General features: G+C 32.5%; 2 protein-coding genes across 3 annotated transcripts in view; one reads left to right on the forward strand and one right to left on the reverse strand.

Annotated features, from left to right (window-relative positions):
- The first annotated feature begins 120 nt into the window (after positions 1-120).
- LOC127715681 (small ubiquitin-related modifier 2-like) lies at positions 121-15711 on the forward strand. Its single transcript, XM_052221854.1, has 4 exons — positions 121-237; positions 12184-12318; positions 12921-12992; positions 14822-15711. Exons 1-4 carry the CDS (start codon positions 220-222, stop codon positions 14879-14881), a joined length of 285 nt encoding a protein of 94 aa, XP_052077814.1. The 5' UTR covers positions 121-219; the 3' UTR covers positions 14882-15711.
- Positions 15712-19489: 3778 nt separating this feature from the next.
- Positions 19490-25011, reverse strand: part of LOC127715632 (MBT domain-containing protein 1-like) — a 29759-nt gene continuing 24237 nt past the window's right edge. The window contains exons 22-23 of one of the 2 annotated variants that reach the window (XR_007988508.1): positions 22754-24840; positions 19490-21791 (exon numbers count right to left, since the gene is read on the reverse strand). Coding sequence is in view for 1 of the 2 variants with exons in the window: in XM_052221735.1 (XP_052077695.1) it covers positions 24709-24840 (132 nt within the window). In the remaining variant the exon portion in view is untranslated. Of the gene's footprint in view, positions 24841-25011 lie in introns of both variants that reach the window. The other variant, XM_052221735.1, reaches the window with a different exon arrangement.

Genomic DNA, 25011 nt, shown 5'->3' on the forward strand with positions numbered 1-25011 from the left:
AAAGACTATCTTTTCACACTATTTACAAATTTTGGAGTATTTGTTTACCTATCTAACACGCCGTGGGTTTTATGAAAGAAAAAATATTGGCCAATCGAAATCCGTTTAATATTGGCGTTTGGGGGAATCTGGCATTTCCTTTGTGCGCCATATTCCATTTTCGATTAGGAGGTCTGACTGAAAAGAAGTCTGTAGACTTTGTTTTTAATATAAATTACAATGTCAGACGATAAAAAGGTAACCATCCTTCCTTGTTATAAACCAAACATTCCGTTTGTCTTATAAATGTTTTTCTTTAATTTTAATATCCACGTGAAAGCAAATTTACTTCCCGCGCAACATTTTAAGGTTTAACCGGCATGGGTCTGAAAATGGCCTTGTAAATATCATTTATTGATAATTTCGGAGGGTTGTAATTATTTATTTTTATTATGAACACATTATATTGTGGTAAAAATGAGAAGACGATTATCAAACACATTGATGTATATTTTTGTCGAATCTATCAAATATTAGCATGTCGTAAAAAAGGGGGAGGTTGTATTTTGAAATATTATCCTAAGAGTTTTTACGTAGTTATCAACTCCCTCTCTGTTCGTATGTAATTCAACATTTTTAAATATTTACATGTTCTGTTTGTTTCACACAGCAGGTACTTACATTCCATGCCTTTAGTTTACTCATGTACAATGTATCCTCCCGTCCCCCGAAATCACACACCACCAAAAATCGGTTATTTTAAAATCACCATTTTCTTTAATGTTTGTGGTCAATGATGTCAATTCTACTGAATTTTGCAAACTGAAATAGAATTTCTACTTTCAATTTGCTGGATGATAATAAATAATTTCAATTCCTTCTGATGAACCAGAAGGGCCATGTGAGCTTTTTACATCCCTCACCATTCGTCCATTTTAAATTTTTTTCCAAAATCTTCTCTGAAACTAATGAACCAATTTCTAAAAAGTTCGTGTGATTGATGTTTAGGGTGGCTACAAGAAATTTGAATGCATGTAGTTTATCCCGGCTGACCAACTGACGACTGATGTGACTATAAATTGACAGACCATAAGGATAAACACATCTTTTTGGTTTTAACTGATACAGAAATATGTCGCCTCAAAAGGAACATGACAATATGATTTACAATTTCTTCCAGTCACTAATATAAAAAAAAAAAAAAAAATTTAAAGGAAATGAATGGTTCGTAAAGAACCAGTTCAATTAAAAAAATGTTGCCACTTACACGGTGAGGCCAACCTTAAAAATATGTTTGTTTGCAGTTTTCAGACTGTACCTTCAGACTGAAGGGTCGGTAGGTAGGAAAAATATTTTATTTTATCAGCCAAAATGAAGTTTATACAAGCAGTTACACAAACCAAGTTTCTTGTGAAGAAATTTTTTTTTTAAACAAACACTGAAAACCAACATGAAATGAAACTTTTCAACCAAAATTGAAACTATAACATGGTGTGATTATCCAATTTATGACATTATTAAATACTAGTACTGGAACACTTATAAGATCTTATAAACAAGGAATGATTAGAATTGTTTTAAAGAAATTGTTCACTGACATATGCTTCTTTACTAGAAAGTTTTCATGAGTAGAGTATTTTCATTAGGAAAATGTAGATATCAAAGATTCATAAGACAATGTAAGAGTGTTATCAATAAAAAAAAATAACCATTGAATCTTTCTCAATTAAAAAAAAAAAGGAAACTTGAAAAAATATATTTGACATCTGACTGTTTTCATAAATCTAACAATATTTAATTATATGTAATAAGGTTATATTTTGAAAGATATGTTGATGTGATCAGGCTTTAATTAAAACGAAAAAAAATCTTGGACTTCAGGTTGAAATCAATAGCACCCCTTTAAAAGTAAATGGTTTGTGCTGAAATGTTTTGACTGCATAAAAAATTGGCAGCATAGCTCCTAAGGACATGTTTTAATTCAATTCACACAAGCCACACTGTTTGGGTATATTTAATATTGTAAGAGGGAGAAGAATTGCAATGAGTGGGGTAGCTCCCCTTATCCTAAAGGAGCATACTCATTGCAATAGAAGATAGATTTAACATAGAGAAAGTATATTTATTTTTACAAGCCAACCATTCATTTTCTTTACATCTTTGTGTAGTTTCTGTGGCTTCTTATAGATTTGGCATTGTCTATCGATTATAAATTTCAAATGCGCCCTTCCTGTCGTGTTTACAGGTATCCATGAAGTCATGGAGAAGTGGTTTCATCCTTGTTGTCTTCACAACGTTTTATAGAAACTATGGCATACTTCAGGCTGCTGTCAAATTGTTTAACCACTGATATTGGTTCCATAAAGTCGGGCTCAAGAGATTCTGTACCCGATCTGTTTGAGATGGAAACGGTTATCGTGTCGGTTTTATGAATATCCGCTGCATCATGCGTTCTCAAATTGTCAATGATATCTGTCTGAATCTGTATAAACAGTTTACTATTAAACTTTTTTGGTTGTTGTTTTAAAATTGACAGAAAATGACAGCGCAAAGTACTCATCCATGTCTTCATAGATACCTGTAAACAATCTCCATGTGCTTTATTATTAGGCCAAAATAAATTAATAGTGTGTTTCCTATTTCACCTCCAAAAAAATTAGGTAGGGTAGGTAGGTAAAACATTTTATTTTATGAAAACATTTTATTTTTTTTTTATTGATGGGTCGACAGGAGAAAAAAGTTCTAAATCAAATAGTTTGATGTGCGGGCTTCTTTGATATTTAGAATAGTAATTAAGTCTACAGCTTTTTTAATTTTCTGTTTTAGTTCTGCGTCAGAAATATGAAAATAAACTTTAATGAAAATTTTATGGTCGTAAAAAGAAAAGTGTATGTTCTTCACGATTTATTATCTTAAACCAAAAATGGCAGTAAAAAATCTGGCATGGTATGTTATTATGTTGGGCCTCCTTGAACCTAAAAATGTAAATGTCACACAGGGTATACATGTGGAAGCAGATTAGTACCCCTTGAAAACACTGTGAACCGATGCTAAGCAGCAGATAATTATGATTTTTTGAGGGTTAATACTCTAGCTGCCCTTGCACCCTCTTTATTTAATAAACAGATGTGTTTTGATGTTTGACAGAATGTGATGTTGTTTGAAGATTGGGTGGTTCTGACAATATTAAAATTCCAGGTTTTGAGAAGAGTGAGAATGTGAAATCTTTTGTCTTATTAATGAGGGTAGTAATGCCCTTTACCGTCAGGCGTCAAACGGTCATTATCGGCTACCGTTAGCGTCAAATTGGTTAAAATTTTACCTTAATTCATCAAAATATCCTGATCGTGATTCTTCAGAGCAAGGATTTGTATACTATTCAAATCCTTGGTCAGAGGTCTCAAATAATTATAGTAACCGTTATTTTTGAAAAAAAATTTAAGTGATTCGTCAAAACCAGTCGATTTTTTTACCATCTAAAAGAAAATGTACATTTTATTGTCATGCACCAAAAATTACCGTTAAAGTCGTTTGGCAAGATTTTTTAGCGTTATTGTGTCTACATATAATTGTTCTGCCTAACAGAAGTTCCACTGGAAACTTTGTTATAACCAATGTCATAATATTTGTTCCTGTTGGAACAAATATTCTAAACCATTCATTCTGTTAGGAACATATACTGTAAAATTTATTCCAGAACACTTTTTCCAGTTGGAACTTCTATTATGAAGGAACTTCTATTTCGTGACAATTCGTCATGAAGGTACCTCATTAATCTACTGGTCAAATAAATTGCAGATGTAAATATGACAGGATTTTTTCCCTTTTCTTATATAAATTGTTATGGGACCAGCCAGAGAAATAAAAAAGAATAAAAGTAGACATGGTGCTGGGGCAGATTCATTTATAAATGAATATGAATCATACACCATGTCTGCCTACTGGGGAAAGCTTCTCAAGTTTCACCTTTCTTGTTTCTCCACATTGTCTGTCCCCTTGCCATCATAAACTAAAAAGCATTAACAGCCGTTTGTGTTGCGTCCTGAGCACAATTCTGTACAACATTCGTAAGAGCATGTTTTACATCAAAGCTGGATTGATTTTAGCAGTAAATTTGAACTCATTTTACTATAAAATTGTTAGTCAATTTACCGACAGATCATACAGTCTGTCCAACCTGAAACGATTCTGACTTTTGGTCCAAAGAAGCACAGGTACAAGACGAGATTTAGTTAATATATGTATATATACTGAATACACTATTCATTATATATACAAATATTTAAAAAATCTCGCTTGTACCTGTACAAAGAAGTTGAGCATAGTGCTTCAACTTCATATTTTTTTTGTCTATAGGTCCGCTTGATGTTCTTCAAAAAGATTCATCATATCGTAATTATCCGGAACTGATGTCATTATATTTTGTGTCTATGTGATCACATTTCACATATTTGACAGCTAATACGCTACACGGTTGCCGAAAAGCCATGCTTGTTTATTTAAAATCTTGGTCCTTGAAACGCTTTACTTAACAATATTGGTCGTTATTATCAAACGCTTTGAAGATCTATAGTACTCTAAACGAATAATCTGATCCGGACAGACTGAAAAATCCGGATTTTGAATTTTTATTTTCATTTTTGTCAATAAAATGTTTAGGGTCGGCGTCGGAAACGGAGGTAGGGTCGGGAAACCGGAAACACACCATTTATTTATTTTGGCCTTAAACGGTCCCATGTACGCTTGACAAGAAGGTATGAAAAACCGAAATTGAAACGTGTAATCGACCCAGACTTTAAATCAATTCCGGAAACGACCAGAAGTTCCGGATTGCGTCAATAGAAAAATAAAAATAATTTCTTCAAATTAAAAGCAATAAAATTTTCACAGTCGGGCGGATTTTCGAGGGTCGGTCGGTAAACTGCAAACAAACAATATTTTAATTTAAGCCTGATGGGTAGCCTATTGAATTTTAAAGGATGCCTATCTAGAGGCATTGATAAAATAAGGTTTAAGTCTACTAAAATTGATTCGTAGATTTTCATCCAGTTTTCTGAAAAAAAGGGGGGTTGTGGGAGGATTTCATTGGTAAATTTTTATTTCCTCAGAAAACATTTCATAATGTGTTCTTTGTATGCAAAGGTAATTCTGATTGGCAACCACTATTCTTATTGCTTAAGAAATCTTTTTTTGTTTCATGTAAAAAGTAAAAATGTGGAGAAATGCTCTCATTTAGACAGGGTACCACATTTTTGTACAACAAATTTCTTTTGCTTTCTAAACTGTGGTTTGTAGTGTCTATAATATGAGGCAGGGTTCACCACAAAATGAAAATCATAGGGTGGGGGTCTAATCAGAGATGGTGTGATGCGTTGTCGAAACGTTCCTTGCGCTCAAATTGTTCCTTATTTGTTGCTAATTTTTGTCGAGCCTTCGACTTTTGTTGAAAAAGCGAGACATAGCAATCCTACATTCCTTCGTCGGCGGCGTCCACAAATATTCACTCTGTGGTTAAAGTTTTTGAAATTTTAATAACTTTCTTAAACTATCCTGGATTTGTACCAAACTTGGAAAGAAGCTTGTTTATGATCATAAGATAGCATCCAGAAGAAAATTTTGTAAAAAAAAAATTCCATTTTTTCCGTATTTTATAAGTTTTTCTGCCAAGAAACATTACATTCACTCTGTGGTTAAAGTTTTTAAAATTTTAACAACTTTCTTAAACTATCCTGGATTTGTACTAAACTTGGACAGGAGCTTGTTTATGATAAAAAGCTAGTATCTAGAAGGAAATTTTGTTAAAATTTTGTTCCATTTTTTCCGTAGTTTACCATGTTTACTTATAAGTTTAAGTTTTTAAAACAGTTATTAGATTCATAAACTATCCTGGATTTTTACCAAACTTGGACAGAAGCTACTTACAATCAAAAGATAGTATAGAGAGGAATATTTTTATTAATTTTTTCCTCATTTTTGTTGAGCCTGTGATTAACCCTTTCACCGATAGCTGCCCAGACAGAAGCTACTCTGAGACGATGGCTTCCCTGGCTACTATTACTCAGGTGGGAGATCTTCATAATAAATGTCAATAAAAACTTGTCTGTAGTTATTTGTGTCTTTATTTCATTCACTAACACCATGTTCACAGTTTTGTTCATGTTTTGATAATTTTTTCTTTATAAAATATTCAAATTTTCAAATTTTTGGCATTATCTAGGTGAAATTCTCAAAATTCTGCTCTTTGACCCAAAATCGTAATTTTTTTAACCCCAAAACGGCAAAATTTTGAAAAATTTAATGAGGTTGTACAAATTCCTTACACTGAACGATGTCCATTCCAAGTGTTTTGTACATAAAACGACATTTTATGTCAAAAAAGTATACTAGTTTGGCTTCAATTCTTCCATATTCTTTCAAAAAAAATGTTCCCTCATTTCAAATTCTCGTAAATTCCATAAATTTCCTCTGATTTTGACAAGGTTTTCAACAAACGGAAGCGCCATGTTTACACTTTCATCCGGGTATTCAACAAAGAAAGATAACTCGTGTTTACACTGTTTTGAGCGGGAAATATAAAAGAGGTATTCCGATCCTGGTAAAATGGGACTCATCGTCAGCTGTCTGAAGCGTGAATCCTGGTAAACCGGGACTCATCAGCGAAAGGGTTAACAGCAAAAGTAGGCGAGACACTGGGTGCCGCGGAACCCTTACGAATTTTATATCTTACAAGTTGTTGTCATATATAGCTAATTTGGAAAGGGGCCTACATACATTTTGTAGTTGGTCCTATTAGTGGTCACCACACTTTTAGGAACCTATTAAACAAGGAAGAAGTAAAAAGTTTTTACTAAAAACCTAATATGGCTACCCAGATTTCAGGGATAAGTGAGGGATCCACATATTGCTTTTCATGTGATAAAGGATGCATTAAACAATTTTATTATTTTAAGGAGCTTTCTTTCATGACAAATTTAGATTTAATTTAAATTGCCTTGTGGTATTATAGAAATTATGATGGAATTAATAATAAAAAAAACATTTTCAGTCTTACAAAATTTCATAGCCATTTCAACCAATAAGTCTATCCAGCATATTAGATCGTATTTGTTATATAAAATGACAATATTATGAAATTAACCCCCTCTTCCTATAAAATGATGTAAAGGAATTATATATATCCAATTTTACTCTTTTTTTAGATAATATTCATACTTCAAATGAGATTTAATGACACTCCTATCTTAGCTGTCTATTAACTGTCCATAAATAACCACACAGTGTTGTTTGTTATTAAGGTGTTTCCCAGTATTTTACGCCAAAAGAGCACATGTGACATGGTTGTCAACTAAAGGAAATTCCCAAACTTTAAGATGCGGTAAGGGAATTCATTTGTTTTCTAGATTACTGCTTTTATTAATATTGTCTGGATACATACATTCCATTTGAGGTACAGTCAAGCATTTGTATTTATTGGATTACTGCTTTTATTAATATAGTCTGGATACATACATTCCATTTGAGGTACAGTCAAGCATTTGTATTTATAGAATAGTTGAAAACAATTTTTACTTGACAAATTGAAGAAACTGGGTCATGATCGTTCATTAGATGTTACCTTGTTCAACCATGCGAGACAATGTAAATAATGCAATCAGCTGTCCATGAACATCCATTGAGGCAGTGTTCACACCATTTAACACTAATTAGATTTCTTAATTTCCACTGACATGATACATGTAATTGGATTAAGGATATCTGGAATTTAACTTCAATCTGCTCTATTGAATTTTCAAGTGTGGTGGACAATAAAATAAGCATGGCACTAGGAATTTAACTGTGGCACACCCCCACGCTTAAATAGGTCATGGTGATCCCTGATGAGGCATATGTATTGGTATAAAACAAAAGTTCTATGAGTACAGGGTAAAATGAAAACTCAAACTGAGTTGAAAATACTAGGGTTGATGCGCCTAAGATTCTTTTGAAATATGCAAATATAAACATGCAATGAAAAACATAAATTTTACCAAAAGAAGAAGTTGTTTAATGACTTTATTGAGTGGCTGGGGATAGAGGGTGGTTGATGTTTGTCAACAAAAATTAGTTATGGGGTAAATCTTGCTATTGGTTGGCTGACTTTTGGTAATCAAAATACGGTCCTACAATAAACTGTAAATTATCATCGCATAGGTTTGTGCTTGTGTCAAGTTCTTAATTCCTGTCTTGTTTTTTATACCAAGGCCAAAAAAAAATATGTCTGTTTACGGTTACCTGACCGACCCTACTTTTGAGCGTTGACCCTAAGTCATCTTATTTCCGTCATAAAGTGGAAATTTAATTGAATTCGTGTCAAAAGCGAAGTTAAGAATTGCCAATTAAATAAATTGCCTGCAGCTGATACATCCCAATGGTCACAATTGTGAATATAACAGCTGTTTTAAGGAAACTTGTGACTCTTGTGATGAAATAAACACTTTGCCACCATTTTTTTTCCAATCGATAACCATGGGAAATAATCCAATCATTAAAAATACAGCTAAACTCGGCCCATGGACAAGACAGACTGCGCGACTCAAAATCATGTCATAAAAAATGAGTTGGAAATGCCGACCTACTTACCCTATTTTTATACGACCACAAAAAAAATTTTGTGGTCATATGTTGGCGTCGTCGTCGTCCGAAGACACATTGGTTTTCGCACTCTAACTTTAGTTTAAGTGAATGGATCTCTATGAAATTTTACCACAAGGTTCAATACCACAAAAGGAAGGTTGGGATTGATTTTGGGGGTTATGGTACCAACAGTAAAGGAAAAAGGGGCCAAAAATAAGCATTTTTGTAACTTCCAGACATAACTTGTGTGTTAATGTATGGATCTCTCTGACATTGTACCACAAGGTTCCATATCACAAAAGGAATGCTGGGATTGATTTTGGGGTAATTGCTTCAAAATTTTAGGAATTAGGGGCCAAAAAAGGGGCAAAAAACAAGCATTTTTCTAGTTTCATGACAATAACTTGTGTGTAAGTGTATGTATCTTTCTGAAATTGTACTACAAGGTTCCATATCACAAAGGGAAAGCTGGAATTGAGTTTGGGGGTAATTGCCGAAACGTTTAGGAATTGGGGGGCCAAAAAGGGGCCAAAAATTAGCATTTTTCTAGTTTCCAGACAATAACTTGTGTTCAAGTGTATGGATCTCTCTGAAATTGTACTGCAAGGTACCATACCACAAAGGGAAGGCTGGGATTGAGTTTTGGGGTGATGACAATAAGGGGGTTCAAAAAATTGGGGGGTTTCCTTTTTTTCTTTTTTTCCTTTTTTTTTTCTTTTAAAATTTCCCATTTTAAGTTGGTTATTTCTGATTTATATTTAAAAGCAAATAATAATGATATGGAAGGAGATACACACCAAACAGGATGTGTAAATTATTATATAATAAGTATTGTGCAATAGCAAGAAATTTTCAATTGCACAGTATTGCACAATAGCAAGAAATCTTCAATTGCACAGTATTGCGCAATAGCAAGAAATCTTCAATTGCACAGTATTGCGCAATAGCAAGAAATATCCAATAGCACAATATTGCGCAATAGCAAGAAATTGTCAATTGTACAGTATTGCGCAATAGCAAGAAATATTTAATTGCACAGTATTGTGCAAAAGAAGATACTTCGTATAAATTGCTTATTTCTTGACCAATTTCAATGGGCTTTTATTCTTGAATTCTTGGGGTTCTTTAATATGCTGAATCTAACCGTGTATTTAGTTTTTGGATTTTGGGCCCCGTTTTTAAATTGGTCCACATTGAGGTCCAAAGGGTCCAAAATTAAACTTTGTTTGATTTCATCAAATTTGAATTATTGGGGTTCTTTGATATGCCAAATCTAACCATGTAATTAGATTCTTAATTTTTATAGGCCCGTTTACGGGACGTATTATGGTCAACATGTCGGACATTAACTCAAAAATGCTTTAACCAATTTGCATAAAACTTTGGTGAATTGTTTATATCTATTGACGTGAGCTCCCTTTCGTTTTTTATAAAATTTAGATTTTACGTTTCCATGTTGTGGGGTTTTATTCATTAAAAAAAGGGGGATTTTCCAGTTTTCGGACAATAAGTGAAGAATGCTTTCACCAACTTGCAAGAAATTGTGGTGAATTGTTTATATCTATTGACATGAGCTCCCTTTTGATTTTTATAAATTTTAGAATTTACGTTTCCGAGTTACAGGGTTTTATTCATAAAAAAAGGGGGGATTTTCCAGTTTTTGGACAATAACTCAAAACTGCTGTCACCAATTCTCATGAAACTTTGGTGAATTGTTTATATCTATTAACATGGGCTCCCTTTTGATTTTTATAAATTTTAGATTTTACGTTTCCGAGTTACAGGGTTTTATTCATAAAAAAAGGGGGGATTTTCCAGTTTTCGGACAAAAACTCAAAAATGCTTTCAGCAATTCTTATGAAAATTTGGTGAATTGTTTGTATGTATTGATGTAAGCTCCCTTTAGAATTTTATAAATTTTACATTTTACATTTCTGAGTTATGGGGTTTTATTCATTAAAAAAAGGGGTGATTTTCCAGTTTTTGGACAATAACTCAAAACTGCTGTCACCAATTCTCATGAAACTTTGGTGAATTGTTTATATCTATTGATGTAAGCTCCCTTTTTATTTTCATAAATTTCTAATATGACATTGAGAATAAATTGAACTTTATTTGTTTATAGTCTGAAAACAGATATACTAAGTATTGCACAACAGCAAGAAATCTTTAATTGAATATAAATTCAATTCATATAACCAATTTCAAGTTCTTTGACTACATTTATTCAGAAACCTATAATATGTCAAATATTTAATTACAATCCAAATTCAGACCTGAATCAAGCTTGAATATTGTGTCCATTTTTGCCCCAACTGTTCAGGGTTGGACCTCTGCGGGCGTATCTAGCTGCGCTCAGCGAAGCAGTTTATTGGTTCCGTTTTCAAATTGGTCTGCATTAAGGTCCAAAGGGTCCAAAATTAAACTTAGTTTGATTTTAACAAAAATTGAATTCTTAGGGTTCTTTGATATGCTGAATCTAAACATGTATTTAGATTTTTGATTATGGGCCCAATTTTCCAGGTGGTCCAAATCGGGGTCCAAAATTAAACTTTGTTTGATTTCAACAAAAATTGAATATATGGGGTTCTTTGATATGCTGAATCTAACCATGTATTTTGATTTTTGGGCCCCGTTATCAACTTTGTCCACATTGAGGTCAAAAGGGTCTAAAATTAAACTTTGTTTGATTTCATCAAAAATTGAATTCTTGGGGTTCTTTGATATGCTGAATCTAACCATGTATTTAGATTTTGGATATTGGACCATAATAGGTGAATGTCCAATTTAAAATTTTTAAGTTCTTAGACCACATTCATTCTGTGTCAGAAACCTATGCTGTGTCAAATATTTAATCACAATCCAAATGCAAAGCTGTATCAAGCTTGAATGTTGTGTCCATACTTGCCCCAACTGTTCAGGGTTCGACCTCTGCGGTCGTATCAAGCTGCGCCCTGCGGAGTATTTCATTTTTTAATGATGTAACTTTGAACAGACAAAATATTTTTTGTGGTCCAATGTGGGCCATGATTCTTGCGCTTTTAATTTCATTCACAGTCCAAATTTCCTAACACCAAGTTATTATAAATTTAAAAATCCACTAATCACTGAAATTTGTGACATACCATGATTTTCATTCTTTGGCACCTCTTATTACTGGTATGATAACCCTGAAAATTTTCAGGCCCTTCTCGTAATCAATCTGTTTTCTCGGAATATAATGTTGTCATCACAGAGCAGCAGATTATATCGACTTAATTATTTTGGTAAGATATACTCAAAGAATACGAAACTCAAATTTTGCAACAGGCAGTTTTGAATGAAATGAAATTCTCAGCTTGGTTGATGGAAATAGAAATGAACAAAATGGAGAAAGATAAATTTTTCTCAGCTGGAAATTTTCGAAAGGGTAGGCGGGGATGAAAATCTATTGATTTATTTTAATTGGCCGTATCCTCATTATTTTGAGTCATGTCTTCCAATTAAACAATAACAATGCAAGATTATTCAGGTATTAGCCTTCTGTTGTCGTTAGATTTTATCATATTTATGAATTTTCTAGCCTTTAATTGATATTTTTTTGTATTTTAGATTGAAGATGTAAAACCAGAAGGTTCTGAACATATAAACTTAAAAGTAACGGGTCAAGATGGCAGTGTGGTACATTTCAAAATTAAACGCAACACACCATTACGGAAACTGATGTCTGCATATTGTGATAGAGCTGTAAGTCTCACTGTCTGTAGTAGAAACTGTGACTGAACATGTTATGGAACCAAAATTGGGATTTAGAAATAACTCTTTTTTTCCCTGAATTTAATGCACCAAATTATTAATACATTTTATTACAAGATTAAAGAATAAAGTACTATGTTGCTATAAGGCCTCGGGAAGAACACAGTATTTATAAACAAATTTAGTTAACTGTTTTATCTTACGTAGTGTTAAAAGGTTTGTACTTGTACTAGTAACTGAAATATGGTTTAGATGTCCAAAAGAATAATACAGTTTTACTAATGCTAAACAACAATTTATAAAATATATTAATCAGAAAACAAAGTATGACACAGAAAATCACACACATGAAGTAATTTATGCAAAAAAAAAATTTACAGATTCATGTAATTTTAGAATTTGTTACTTTAATTAAAATAAATGTCATATAGGATTAGTTACATTGGCTATACATGTACATGTATTTAATACAATACAGTGTAAAAATGTTCAATGATTTATTGTTGCAGTAACATTTCAGTATCCATTACTTAGACATACATGTTCTTAGTTTTGAGGTAATAATTAAGACTACTTATTGCCTTTTTTGACAGGGTTTAAAAATGGGAGCAGTAAGATTCAGATTTGATGGAAATCCAATAAATGAAACAGACACACCCTCACAGGTAATATTCATCATAGAGCCTAAAAAGAATGTTTGATTTCCTGTTTCCCTACCTACCATAAATTTCCATGCCTACCCTATTTAAACTTTACAATGAGACTAGTAGATTACTGTATACAGAAAAACCCAGTTTGCTTTCATTTTGACTTCCTCTTAATAATAATATTGATATTAGATTGATTGATTGTTGGTTGCTTAATGTCCAGTGGCAAATATTTCATGCATATTCAGGACGAGAACAAATTAACAATAAATACAATAGGTAGGTTTTGTAATAGGGGCGTCTGGGATTAAGGTCGGAGAAATTTAGACTGCCACGGGAAATGAGGGTATATTGGATAGGGACAGAAATTTAGCCTTGCAACAGGTCACCTACGGACCCCTCAGAGAGTTGTTGCAAGGGTTCTTAACATGCAAAGAGCGTAGCACTCTCTTTACACGAGACATCGGATTTAACGTCCCCATTCTGACCGGACGTGGCTGCAAATTTGTACATCCCGCACAGCCAAACGGACGCCCCACTTTAGCAAGGGTTTTACAGCAGGTTGGAGGAAGACCAATGGTGACCATAATTCTATTCCCCAGTCACCCTTGGGGGTTATTGATATTCATGATATTAGATGAATATGATATATTATTTAAGTGCATGACATATGTGATGTCATAAATGTGGCATTAATTCCACCAAAGATGGTTCTGTTATAATTTTTGGTTAGATTAATTAACAGCAATAGGTTAAATCTACATGTAGTGTGCAAATTAGGCACTCATTCACTTGACATTGCAAGTGTAATTGAAATGGAACAACTGATAAGCAAAATGTTTCATATTTTGAGAAAGTCCTTAGTGACAAACACCCAAAAGTCATTCAAACTAATTTGAAAAATAAGTATATCGATTGATTAAGATATTGACAATGAAAGAGAGTGTATTCAAGATGTTTCATACTTTCCTTCTGGGTTTGGTTTTTTTTTTTGGGGGGGGGGGGGTCCCAAGTTCTTGCTTTATCTGGGCAAATCTAACCAGACTTTCGTTTGAAAAAGCTTTTAAATGCAGAAAAATTTGATCAATGTATTATTTTTCAATTCATTCAATTCATTCACAAGGCATGGAAAAAACACCTTAGCTGTGATTGTGCAAAAGGATCCTAAAAATAAAAAAAATATACTTGGAAATTTAGTTCATTTAAAGCATTAATGTGATCCCTCAATTCTCCCTGCAGTGTCCCTGTTGGACAGAAGTCACTTCTCCCTAAAATTCGGAAGAGTGTTGACCCCTTGGAATGAATGCACTGTTTCAGAAGATTAAATAAATAAAAAATGGTGCATGTTACTTGATTTATGTGATAGATAAACTAACAGATAATTGAAGCAATGCAAATAAAGGAAACTGAAAGAAATATGTCAGTGAAACAGCAACTAAACATCAAAACAAAATTAGTTGCTGTGGATTCATCATTGTTTGTGGTATACTTACTTTCATGGCTATAGGAAAACACAAATTGAAATATTCAACCAACCATACATTTGCTAGGCCTATAGACAGACTTTAGTAAAACCAAGAAATCAAATGTCCACAAAGATATATTACTCCATCGTTAACGACTTATTAGATGGTCTAACATATAACCATATGTAGAGCTGTAAAAATCCCAATCGGGGAAAAAATTTTAACAAGGACCATTCAAAAGTTGTCATTTACATTGAATTTCTCACATTATGGACAACAAGCATTAACATGTACATACACTGGCATATTAATCTGTTAGGGTTTTCTTAGTCTTGTGTTCTCTCTTTATGTAATTAATAATGATATGTTTTTCAATTTCAGCTGGACATGGAAGATGGGGACTCGATAGACGTATTTCAGCAACAAACAGGAGGACTTTGAATATTATATGTTGTGTTTTCTGGTCATGCTAAAATATCATTGTCAGTCATACACATCAAAAGTTGTAAAGTGAAATGGACGCTTCAGTAAGGAGGCGAGAAGTGTAAATTATGTGGATTTTTGTACAGATTGTTTTTAACTCATCACACTTCATTGTCATATCATATTGAATCAGAATGATGTTATTTTATGGCCTTTGACCTCTACATGTTTAGGTATCTAATTCTTTCAGGAATTGGTTCAGATTCATGCAATATAGATTTCTAAAATAGGAAAAACTATTTATTATTTAAATAAGCCAAACCGTTGTTAGTTTGGCATGCATAATTTACATTCTGTAAAATTTCTTTTTTTTTTAACAATATTTGTGAAGTTTTTAACAAGGAAAATGTATCCTTACCATTGTCTTTGAACCATAGTTATGTTATTCTCAATTTTATTAGATAAATATTCTGCCAGACCTTGATGTGCTTTTCTAAATTTTTTATAAGTTTAATTTTTTAATGATGCATGTCAAACATTTAACTCGATAAGGAAAATTAGGGTGAAGTACCAGTGTACAGGTTTTTCATATTGAAATACAGTTTAAAAGGTTGTAGCGAACCTTTAGGAAAATGAATTTTAATCATTTTAACTGCAGTCACCAGTAGAGTGTTGTCAATAGATTCATGAAATTAAAATTTGAAAGGAATCAAAGCTTTACACGTCATAAACATACATTTACATTATTTTCATCATGATACAGGTGTATTTTTAACTTTGACTGTCATTGAATCATTGTTATTTACATGTAAAAAATGTAGGAAAAAATAAAAATTTTGTCAGAATAATTTTCAGTGTGTGTTGAAATTAAGCCAATACAAGGTTTAAGACCGCTAAATTTATTCTTTTGTTTTTTCTGATAACACTCCAGCTCTTAATAGAGCTCCTGAATTATCTTTAATTCCATTCCATTTGTTCAAATTATCATAAGACAACTTAAATTGTTCCTTTATATTCATCACTTCCTAACCAGTTAACATTTCATCTCATTAAATTGTATTTTAAAAACTGCTTTTCAATCATTAACCTATAATTTGGTTCACTGAACATAAGGCAAACAAAAATCAATCATAGTTTGTAAAACCTTTAGAGCTAATTTCCTAATGCTTGTACTTTAACGGATTGGTTGGCTTGCTTTGTTTGTATAAATGTTTGCTCAATCTGTGTAATTAAGATTGACATCTGCAATCAATAGATATGCGGGGCTTCAGCTTGTATACATTATACTCTGCATTGTACTTAACATCCAATAACATTTAAGTATAATGTATACAAGCTGAAAAGCCCCGCATATCTATTGATTGCAGATGTCAATCTTAACTACAATGCTTGAGCAAACATATATACAAACCAAGCGAGCAAGCCAACCAAACTGTTAAACTACAAGCATTAGGAAAAAAGCTCTAAAACTTCTTTATCTGATTCAACATCAACAAAGGTTGGTTGTACCTTTTTCTCAACCAATTTTCCAGTAAGATAATATACAATATAAAGATATGGAAATGTGTTATGATTGCCAATGAATCAACTACACTTGTATCTACCAAAGAACAAGCTGTAAACTCGAATATAAAGAATTGGGCAGGATCAATAATTTCTACATTCAACCCTGAGTGGACAATGGCATGAAAACAACACCACAAAACTGAAAAATATTCCCAAAACAGGATGGACTCATTAAATCATTTCCAAACACAAAAACAACTGACGAAAGACATAATACTGTAAATTCTGAAATTATTGCGTACACTAATTATGGTGATATTTAAAGACTTTACAAAAATATGAGAATAATTATTGCAATTTTAGGGAAAGCTTCATCCAGATATATGTATCAGATATCAGAATGTGAGTTCGTATTGCAATACTCGCCTCGTAGCACTATTAGCATTAATTAAAACCTCTCAATAATTTCTGAATTTCCAGTAGACCATTTTTCTCAACCCAAATGAAGGCAATGCAAAGACGTTATATTTGTGCAGGTTGATAAAACATCAGTCAATAAATCGTGGACTGGAAAACATAATCTATCTTACTATTTTGAAAAAAAGGGTGGCTAACAGTATGATCAGATTCCTTCACTTGAAGTCAAATTCAGTGTGAACAAAAGGAGATGTTTATATGCAAATTAGACTGCTAATAAAACCAAAAGAATGTGGTCTTCCAACTGTGTATTTGGTCCCTGTGCTGTAGATTGTAGTCTAATTGGCATGTAAACCACAAATCTCTATTTATAGCTCACCTGGACCTAAGGGCCATGTGAGCCTTTGCTTTAATATGAAGGTTTTACAAGTTACACATAAATTTAACATTATCAATAATCCATGAAAATGAGGTAAAGGTCAGATGCCTGACAGGCATGTTCACCTTACAATCAATACTTACATACACCAGGTAAAGTGGTCCTATTGCTTATAGATCTTGAAAACAGGCCAAACCACAAAATTTAACATTGATTGACCAATGAACCATTAAAATGAGATCAAGGTCAGATCTGCAAGACCGACATTACACCTTACAATCATTCCATACACAAAATATACCGGTAGTTTTAATACCTATTGCTTTTAGTATCTGATAAACTGACAAAACCATGAAAACTTTACATTGACCAATGAACCATTAAAAAATAAAAGTCTATGCCATATGAACCCCCTGCTGCCAGACAGACGTGTACACTTTACATTCATTCGATACATCAAATATAATTGTCCAATTGCTTATAGTACCTAACAAAATCATGAATATGAGGTCAAGGTCATGAAATCTCAAAAATGGAAAAGACATCTTACAATCATTTCACACCAAACATAGAGGCCCTATTGCTTAGTTTCTGAGAAATAGATCGAACCACAAAAACAAAATATTGTCCAATGAACCATGAAAATGAGGTCAAGGTCAGATGAAACCTGCAAGTCTGACATGTACAACTTACAATCATTCTATACACCAAATATAGTTGATCTTTTGCTTTTTGTATTTGAGATACGGACTTGACCATGTAAACTTAACCTTGATTGCCGATCTGTAAATGAGGTCAGGTCTGACAGACATAGACCTTGCAATGAAGCCATATATACCAAATATAGTTATACTATTACTCATAGAATGTGAGTACATTTTGTACTTCAAATGACAAATTTTTATTTTTTTTCAAGCAGTCAGTAAACCATGAAAGTGAGGTCAAGGACAATGGACATATGACAGAGAGAAACTTAATGCAGTGTTCTCAGAAATTTCTTATATCATCCTCGTAAACAGGAAATTATGAAATACCATCTTGTTTCTAGAAATTATAGCATCACATCCATAACACTAACTACAAGAAAATAATTTCAGATAGCTTCACATTCTAGAAATATAGCATCACATTTATTATAATACCATGATGATAAAAGGCCCAGGGTAGAACACTGCTTAAGGTATGAAGCAGCCAGGTCTTCCACCTTCTGAAATATAAAGCTTTATACAAATAGTTCACACTGCCACTAGATTGTAATCCCTGTCACGCATTCTGCAACTTTCGTCACAGATGAGACAAAAATCAACTAGATATACAGAAGTGGATACCAAGGGGGAAATCAAAACAGTCTACAAAACACTTAAATACCCAACAACCCCACATTGTAAGTGGGCAAACAAAATCTCACCAGATTCCTAAGTTCAAAGACCCATAAGACCTACAAAACTCAACTGAAAAAAATTTCTTGTGGATATACATATCTACTAATTATGGCCTTATTATCTACAAAGTTTCGTGAAATTCTGTTGTGTGGTTTCAGAGGAGTGGCTATGATAAACTGTTACAGTAGTGTATTTAGGCCAAAATTCTAAGTTCAAAGGGCATAACTCCTAGGAAAAAATTGAATCATAACTTCCTGTCGATATGCACATCTATGGTACATGGTATCTCATTATTTACAAAGTTTCATAAAATTCAGTTGTGTTGTTTCAGAGGAGTGGCTATGCCAAAAACAGGACAGACAGACGGGTTAAAAACATTATACCCTACACCAACTTTGTTGCATGGGGTATAATAAAAACCACATAAAAAACCAGGGGTAATATCCCGCTCCTAATGTGGCACCAATTGTGTTGCTCATGGTGAGTACAAATGGGTGTTAAGTCTCAATCAATGATGTTACAATCGAGAAAAGTAGGAGGGAGAAATGGCTACAGCAACAACATATCCATTGTCATCTGTCACAAAGCCAACTCCTTGTGTCACCCAATAAACTTCAAAAGGGATGACTTCAAAATTACAACTACGAATCCTTGGTTCAGTAGCTTTGATGCTGCAACCATCTATCAAGGAAATTCAATTGGAATATCTTATCACGAGGGAGATATATACTCTGTATGCATGCTGCTGAAATTTTGATGAATGATAATTGTTGTTAGAATAAAGCAAGGACTATGTAATCAAATTATTGTTACCATCAAATTCCAATTTCATATAAAAATTTGGAAACATCAAACACCTCATTACCAAGTACTGGTATAGAAATATTAAGTAAGAGCAAGATCAAGTTTCGTTGGCTTTTGTAAAGAAATAAAGAACATTCATATATTTGTACAATTTAATATTGTATGAACATGAAAATATAAATTTATTCTTAACACAATAATAGCACTGCCCATAATTGCTTAAAATATATACTACAATGCATATACATACATCAGTTTGCATGTTAAACGGAACACATGGAAAAGACTATACAGTCTGGTTTTAAAATTAGTATGTTCATATACTCACAAAATAACGAAAGAAAAAAATTAACACTTTTTTATTACCTAATTAGATTCAGAAATATGTCATTGAATAGGAACAAATATTCATTCACCTAAAATAAACCTCTGCAGATGACATCTTTTACTTTTAAAACAGACATGAATAATCCTTTCTAACAAAAATGTTGACGATGATGATGACTTTGTGTTGTACATACAGTGGCAAATATTACATGCATATCAGGATGAGAATGTGTTAAAGACATATGAATTGAAGCCTGCTCTGACATACTGAGTCCAATTTATGTACTAATTCACCAGGTAACAGTCCAGAAGATGACATGTCACCCTATCTGGACACATTATTCTGACTCCAGCAAATACCAATATAAAAGTCTTTGTTTGATCAGGCCAGGGATAGAATCAACAACCTCCCACACTAGAGGCAAGAATGCTACCATGTGACCCATGAGGGTGTTACCAAAACTAATGAAACAGCTAAAGAGGCATTATATGCAAAATTGAAATCATGTTTAAAATAAATGTCAGTTGTAACAAATCAAATCATTGTCTTTGACAACTTGATTGTCTCCCTTTCATAATAAAAGTTACAAACAACCAAAAATTGATGCTGCCTAAAATAGCATTTGATTTAGATAAATGCCTTTTTTATTTTTTTATTTTCACAAATTCCTTTATTGCACATACATGCATGGTTACATGATTATTAGTCCATCCCAACTTTGGGCCATAATTAAGCTTTAATATGACATTGATCATAATTTATTTACATATGAGGGGGCTGACACGCTTCTGGGATGAGGGATATAGGGGGTAAAAAAAGTGGGATCAGGGAAAAGGAAAGGAAAAAAAGTCGGAAGTGGGAAGAATAAAAAAAGTGCGATCTGAGAAATGAGCACCTCCGTGTTACCACCCTCATATATGTCATAACCATAGAATTGTTCATCTTAAAATGTGTTGTGAATACTGAATAGATATCGTACATTTATATTACACCCCACTTTCAAACCATTCTTAATTATTCAACTCTGTGCCCTACTTGAAAAATCTACAGGTCACAACACTGAAATTCCTTCTCATTACAACTGTTATCGGGTCAACATATAATACGATCAGGGTCCAGTAGAACATAACAGACTCTTGACAAGGAGACGGACAGCAAACCCATACCATCATATTTCCACATAAAATGTGCATAGTATATATCAAATTCAATTACATCCAAGAATTTCATTGCTTTAGGTCATTACAATAACCATTCTCAATTAACATAATAAAATTAAAACTATCTTACACCATCTATATTTATCACAGTAACAGAAACAATAATACCCTTATACAAAATATGTCATGTAGTAGAATACTGTAAAAATATGGATATTTCACTGATATCAATGGAAAAGCTTGTTTTGCAAGTGTCAAAATTTGCACATCAAATTATTGATATGGAATAAGAGCTGTTCCAGAATTAAACACATAGGGGGAGTGGGGAGTACTTTTCAAAAACCTTGACCACCCATAGAATAAAAATTTTCAATTTACTTACAATTCTTACAAAATTTTAAGGAAAATGCAACCACTCACATTTGATTAATTTGAGTGCCTCCCATCCCCCGCGTGATAAATTTTGGAATAGCCCGAAGCAAAAATAACCCTTGCACAAAAATTCTCATGTTTACAGTATTAAAAGTCTAATCATTTCCAGGAGTTGATGTAACCAATGCTATATTTTAAGTTGCACAATTTCTATTCACTGAACAAAATGTTATCTGGAAAGTATCAATTTTGTAGGTTAAACAAAATGTCATATAACCTTTAAATTAAAAAAACATTTCATATAACCTTTAAGTACAATAAAATAGTATATATAACCTTATGTATTATTTAGTAATAACTCTGGGAAATGTCGAGCATCCATTATTGCAATATTTTACATCATAACTAAATTGTACATCATACTTACAAGATAAGCAGCAAAAGTATAAAATATACAACCTGACAACTTGATAACATGTGACAATAAAATTATAAAAAAAAACAACAATGTGGTAATCTTATATCTAAACATTGCAAAAGATACCAATGTAATATAGATGGCAAGTCTTAAAAAAATAAACTGCTTCGCTGAGCGCAGCTAGATACGCCCGCAGAGGTCCAACCCTGAACAGTTGGGGCAAAAATGGACACAATATTCAAGCTTGATTCAGGTCTGAATTTGGATTGTAATCAAATATTTGACATATTATAGGTGTCTGAATAAATGTATTCAAAGAACTTGAAATTGGTTATATGAATTGAATTTATGTTCAATTAAAGATTTCTTGCTGTTGTGCAATACTTAGTAAATCTGTTGTCAGACTATAAACAAATAAAGTATAATTAATTCTCAATGTCATATTAGAAATTTATGAAAATAAAAAGGGAGCTTACATCAATAGATATAAACAATTCACCAAAGTTTCATGAGAATTGGTGACAGCATTTTTGAGTTATTGTCAGAAAACTGGAAAATCACCCCTTTTTAATGAATAAAACCCCATAACTCAGAAATGTAAAATGTAAAATTTATAAAATTCTAAAGGGAGCTTACATCAATACATACAAACAATTCACCAAAGTTTCATAAGAATTGCTGAAAGCATTTGTGAGTTTTTGTCTGATAACTGGAAAGTCCCCCCTTTTTTTATGAATAAAACCCCGTAACTCGGAAACGTAAAATCTAAAATTTATAAAAATCAAAAGGGAGCTCATGTCAATAGATATAAACAATTCACCACAATTTCTTGCAAGTTGGTGAAAGCATTCTTGACTTATTGTCCGAAAACTGGAAAATCCCCCTTTTTTTAATGAATAAAACCCCATAACTCGGAAACGTAAAATCTAAATTTTATAAAAAACGAAAGGGAGCTCACGTCAATAGATATAAACAATTCACCAAAGTTTTATGCAAATTGGTTTAAGCAATTTTGAGTTAATGTCCGACATGTTGACGACGGACAGACGGACGGACAGACGGACGGACGGACAGACGGACAACGGTATACCATAATACGTCCCGTAAACGGGCGTATAAAAAACAAAAAAAAACATAAATGACAGGTACTGAAAGATCTTTTTAATTTCTGAATATTCATGGCGACATCCCAGAAATACAGCACCCGGAAACCAACCATGTATGTAAGAACTATTAATCAACATTTCAATACGTAAGAGTATAATTTTATATACTTATAACATTAACATTATGAAAGAACAAAATAGTATAGATAATCATATTTCTCAATTGTAATAACCTATGAAAACAAAACCAAACAAGTTTTATATCCAGTAAAGAGTTCTGTAAAGTAGTAAATCTCAGTTTTTAAATTTGTTTAAAAAAACCTGAGCATTGAAAGAATATATTTCAAACCTAAGTTCTACTAAAGAAAGGAAAACAATTTTTCATAGACTTAGTAACACTTGTATGCAAATTTGTCTGCCATTACTAAAAATCACAAAAGTTCCAATAAAATTTTGCATCACAATTTAAAAATTTGAGGTCATAATTAAAAAGTTACTGTTGCATGACCTTAGAATGTTATTCTGAACAAGATCTAAGGTCATTCAGAGACAATTCAGCTAAATACCCAAAAGTGTAAACAAGTCTATTGACTGTATCACAGTGTGATGGAATTACAGATCATGTGTTCAGGCTTTGCTTACAAGGATCTGACAATGCTGTATTGATATCTATTGTGGAAACCAGGATGGGATCATTGGGTTTTGTAGTTATCACACACCCCTTCAAAAAATATTAGAAAGAAGAAGAAATTTCATTGGTTGACATAATTACAATAATCAGAATAGAAAATAGAAAGATGGTCAGATCTTTATAAGCCAAAAGTGAACACATCTTCTTATTTCAATTAAACAGATTTCATTCACTTGTAAAACTATTATATTTCTCTGCATCTGATGACGAAATTCATAATTCTGATGAAACAAACAGAATTTTTCACAGTATCAACTTTAAGTTAGCATTGGCAATCATACAACACCTTTTTATTTTTAACATTGAACCTCCCTACTATTTTTTCTTTCAAAATAAAAATGCAAATACGGAATTGAATTGTGCAGCAAATCTTCAGATCACATTTATTTAATTCATATTAAAGTTCAAAGATCAAAATACCTGGTTTACATGGGCTACAAAATAGAACAAAAATCTGCAATCACATTCAACAACTGAACATATCAACTGAAATCAGGCTGTAAGTTTAATTACATTGTTAAAACTATACTTTATATATATTCATTCAACTCTCTTAAAGCAATATAAACAGGACATTTGTTAAATGCACAAGCCTATTGAAACAGTTTTATTTATGACAATCTATAATTTAAACTTCCATAGGGTGGACTATTTAGTAAACATAACTAAAGCAGCTTTGTTCTCAAAATATTTGGTACATTTAAAGATAGTTAAATGCATGTCTTCTCAGTCCATTGTATATGCAATGTAATATTTAAAAGAAAATCACTCTTACTGTGCACCATTAAGACATTTTTTTGGGGGTATAATTCTTAAATCTTGCATCCCTTGCAGAAAATAAGTTATCTATTGATGATGAGACAGGTGCTGCTGTTATCATACAGGTACATTATAAATTGTAACTGCTTAGTAAGTACAGGTATCCTAAATCTATTGATTTCATAAAACTATCTATCTCTGGCTACAGACTGGCTAAGAAATATCATTTCTTATGACAGATACAAGTTACATATAAGTTTCAAATCTGCAAGATTTTAAGGTTTGTTCCTTGCAAAGCATTTTACAAAACAGTACAAGTAAAAAAGGTGACCTTCAGTATACATTGTAAAGCCTACAATACATAGAAAACTTGTTACAAGCAGTTTATCCAACATAACATCTGAGTAAAATACATAAAATAGATATAGAACAGATCTTGAATGTCTCTGTTTTCATTTTTGATAAAATTGACTATTTTAATGGCACCAATGTGATTTTTAAACATTATCTACAAAAAGTATTGCTATGATTTCCCAATCCTGGTTTTTAATTGTTTGATCATCTCTGTCATCTTAATGGAAGCACCAATTTTCATACCAGTCAAACTACTGATCTGGTCCTTCGTTAATTCTAACAACTTTTTACCATCAACTTTCTGAAAATAAAATGAAAATCTAGCTACTAATTAAACTATACATCTTACAACAAAATATAGTGCTGTTTGTTTGTTTATTCCACATTGGCTAGAGGTATAGGGGAGGGTTGAGATCTCATAAAACATGTTTAACCCTGCTGCATTTTTGCGCCTGTCCCAAGTCAGGAACCT

The sequence above is a fragment of the Mytilus californianus genome, unplaced genomic scaffold (assembly GCF_021869535.1).
Source record: "Mytilus californianus isolate M0D057914Y unplaced genomic scaffold, xbMytCali1.0.p SCAF_9, whole genome shotgun sequence".
In the NCBI taxonomy this organism is placed as follows: Eukaryota; Metazoa; Mollusca; class Bivalvia; order Mytilida; family Mytilidae; genus Mytilus; species Mytilus californianus.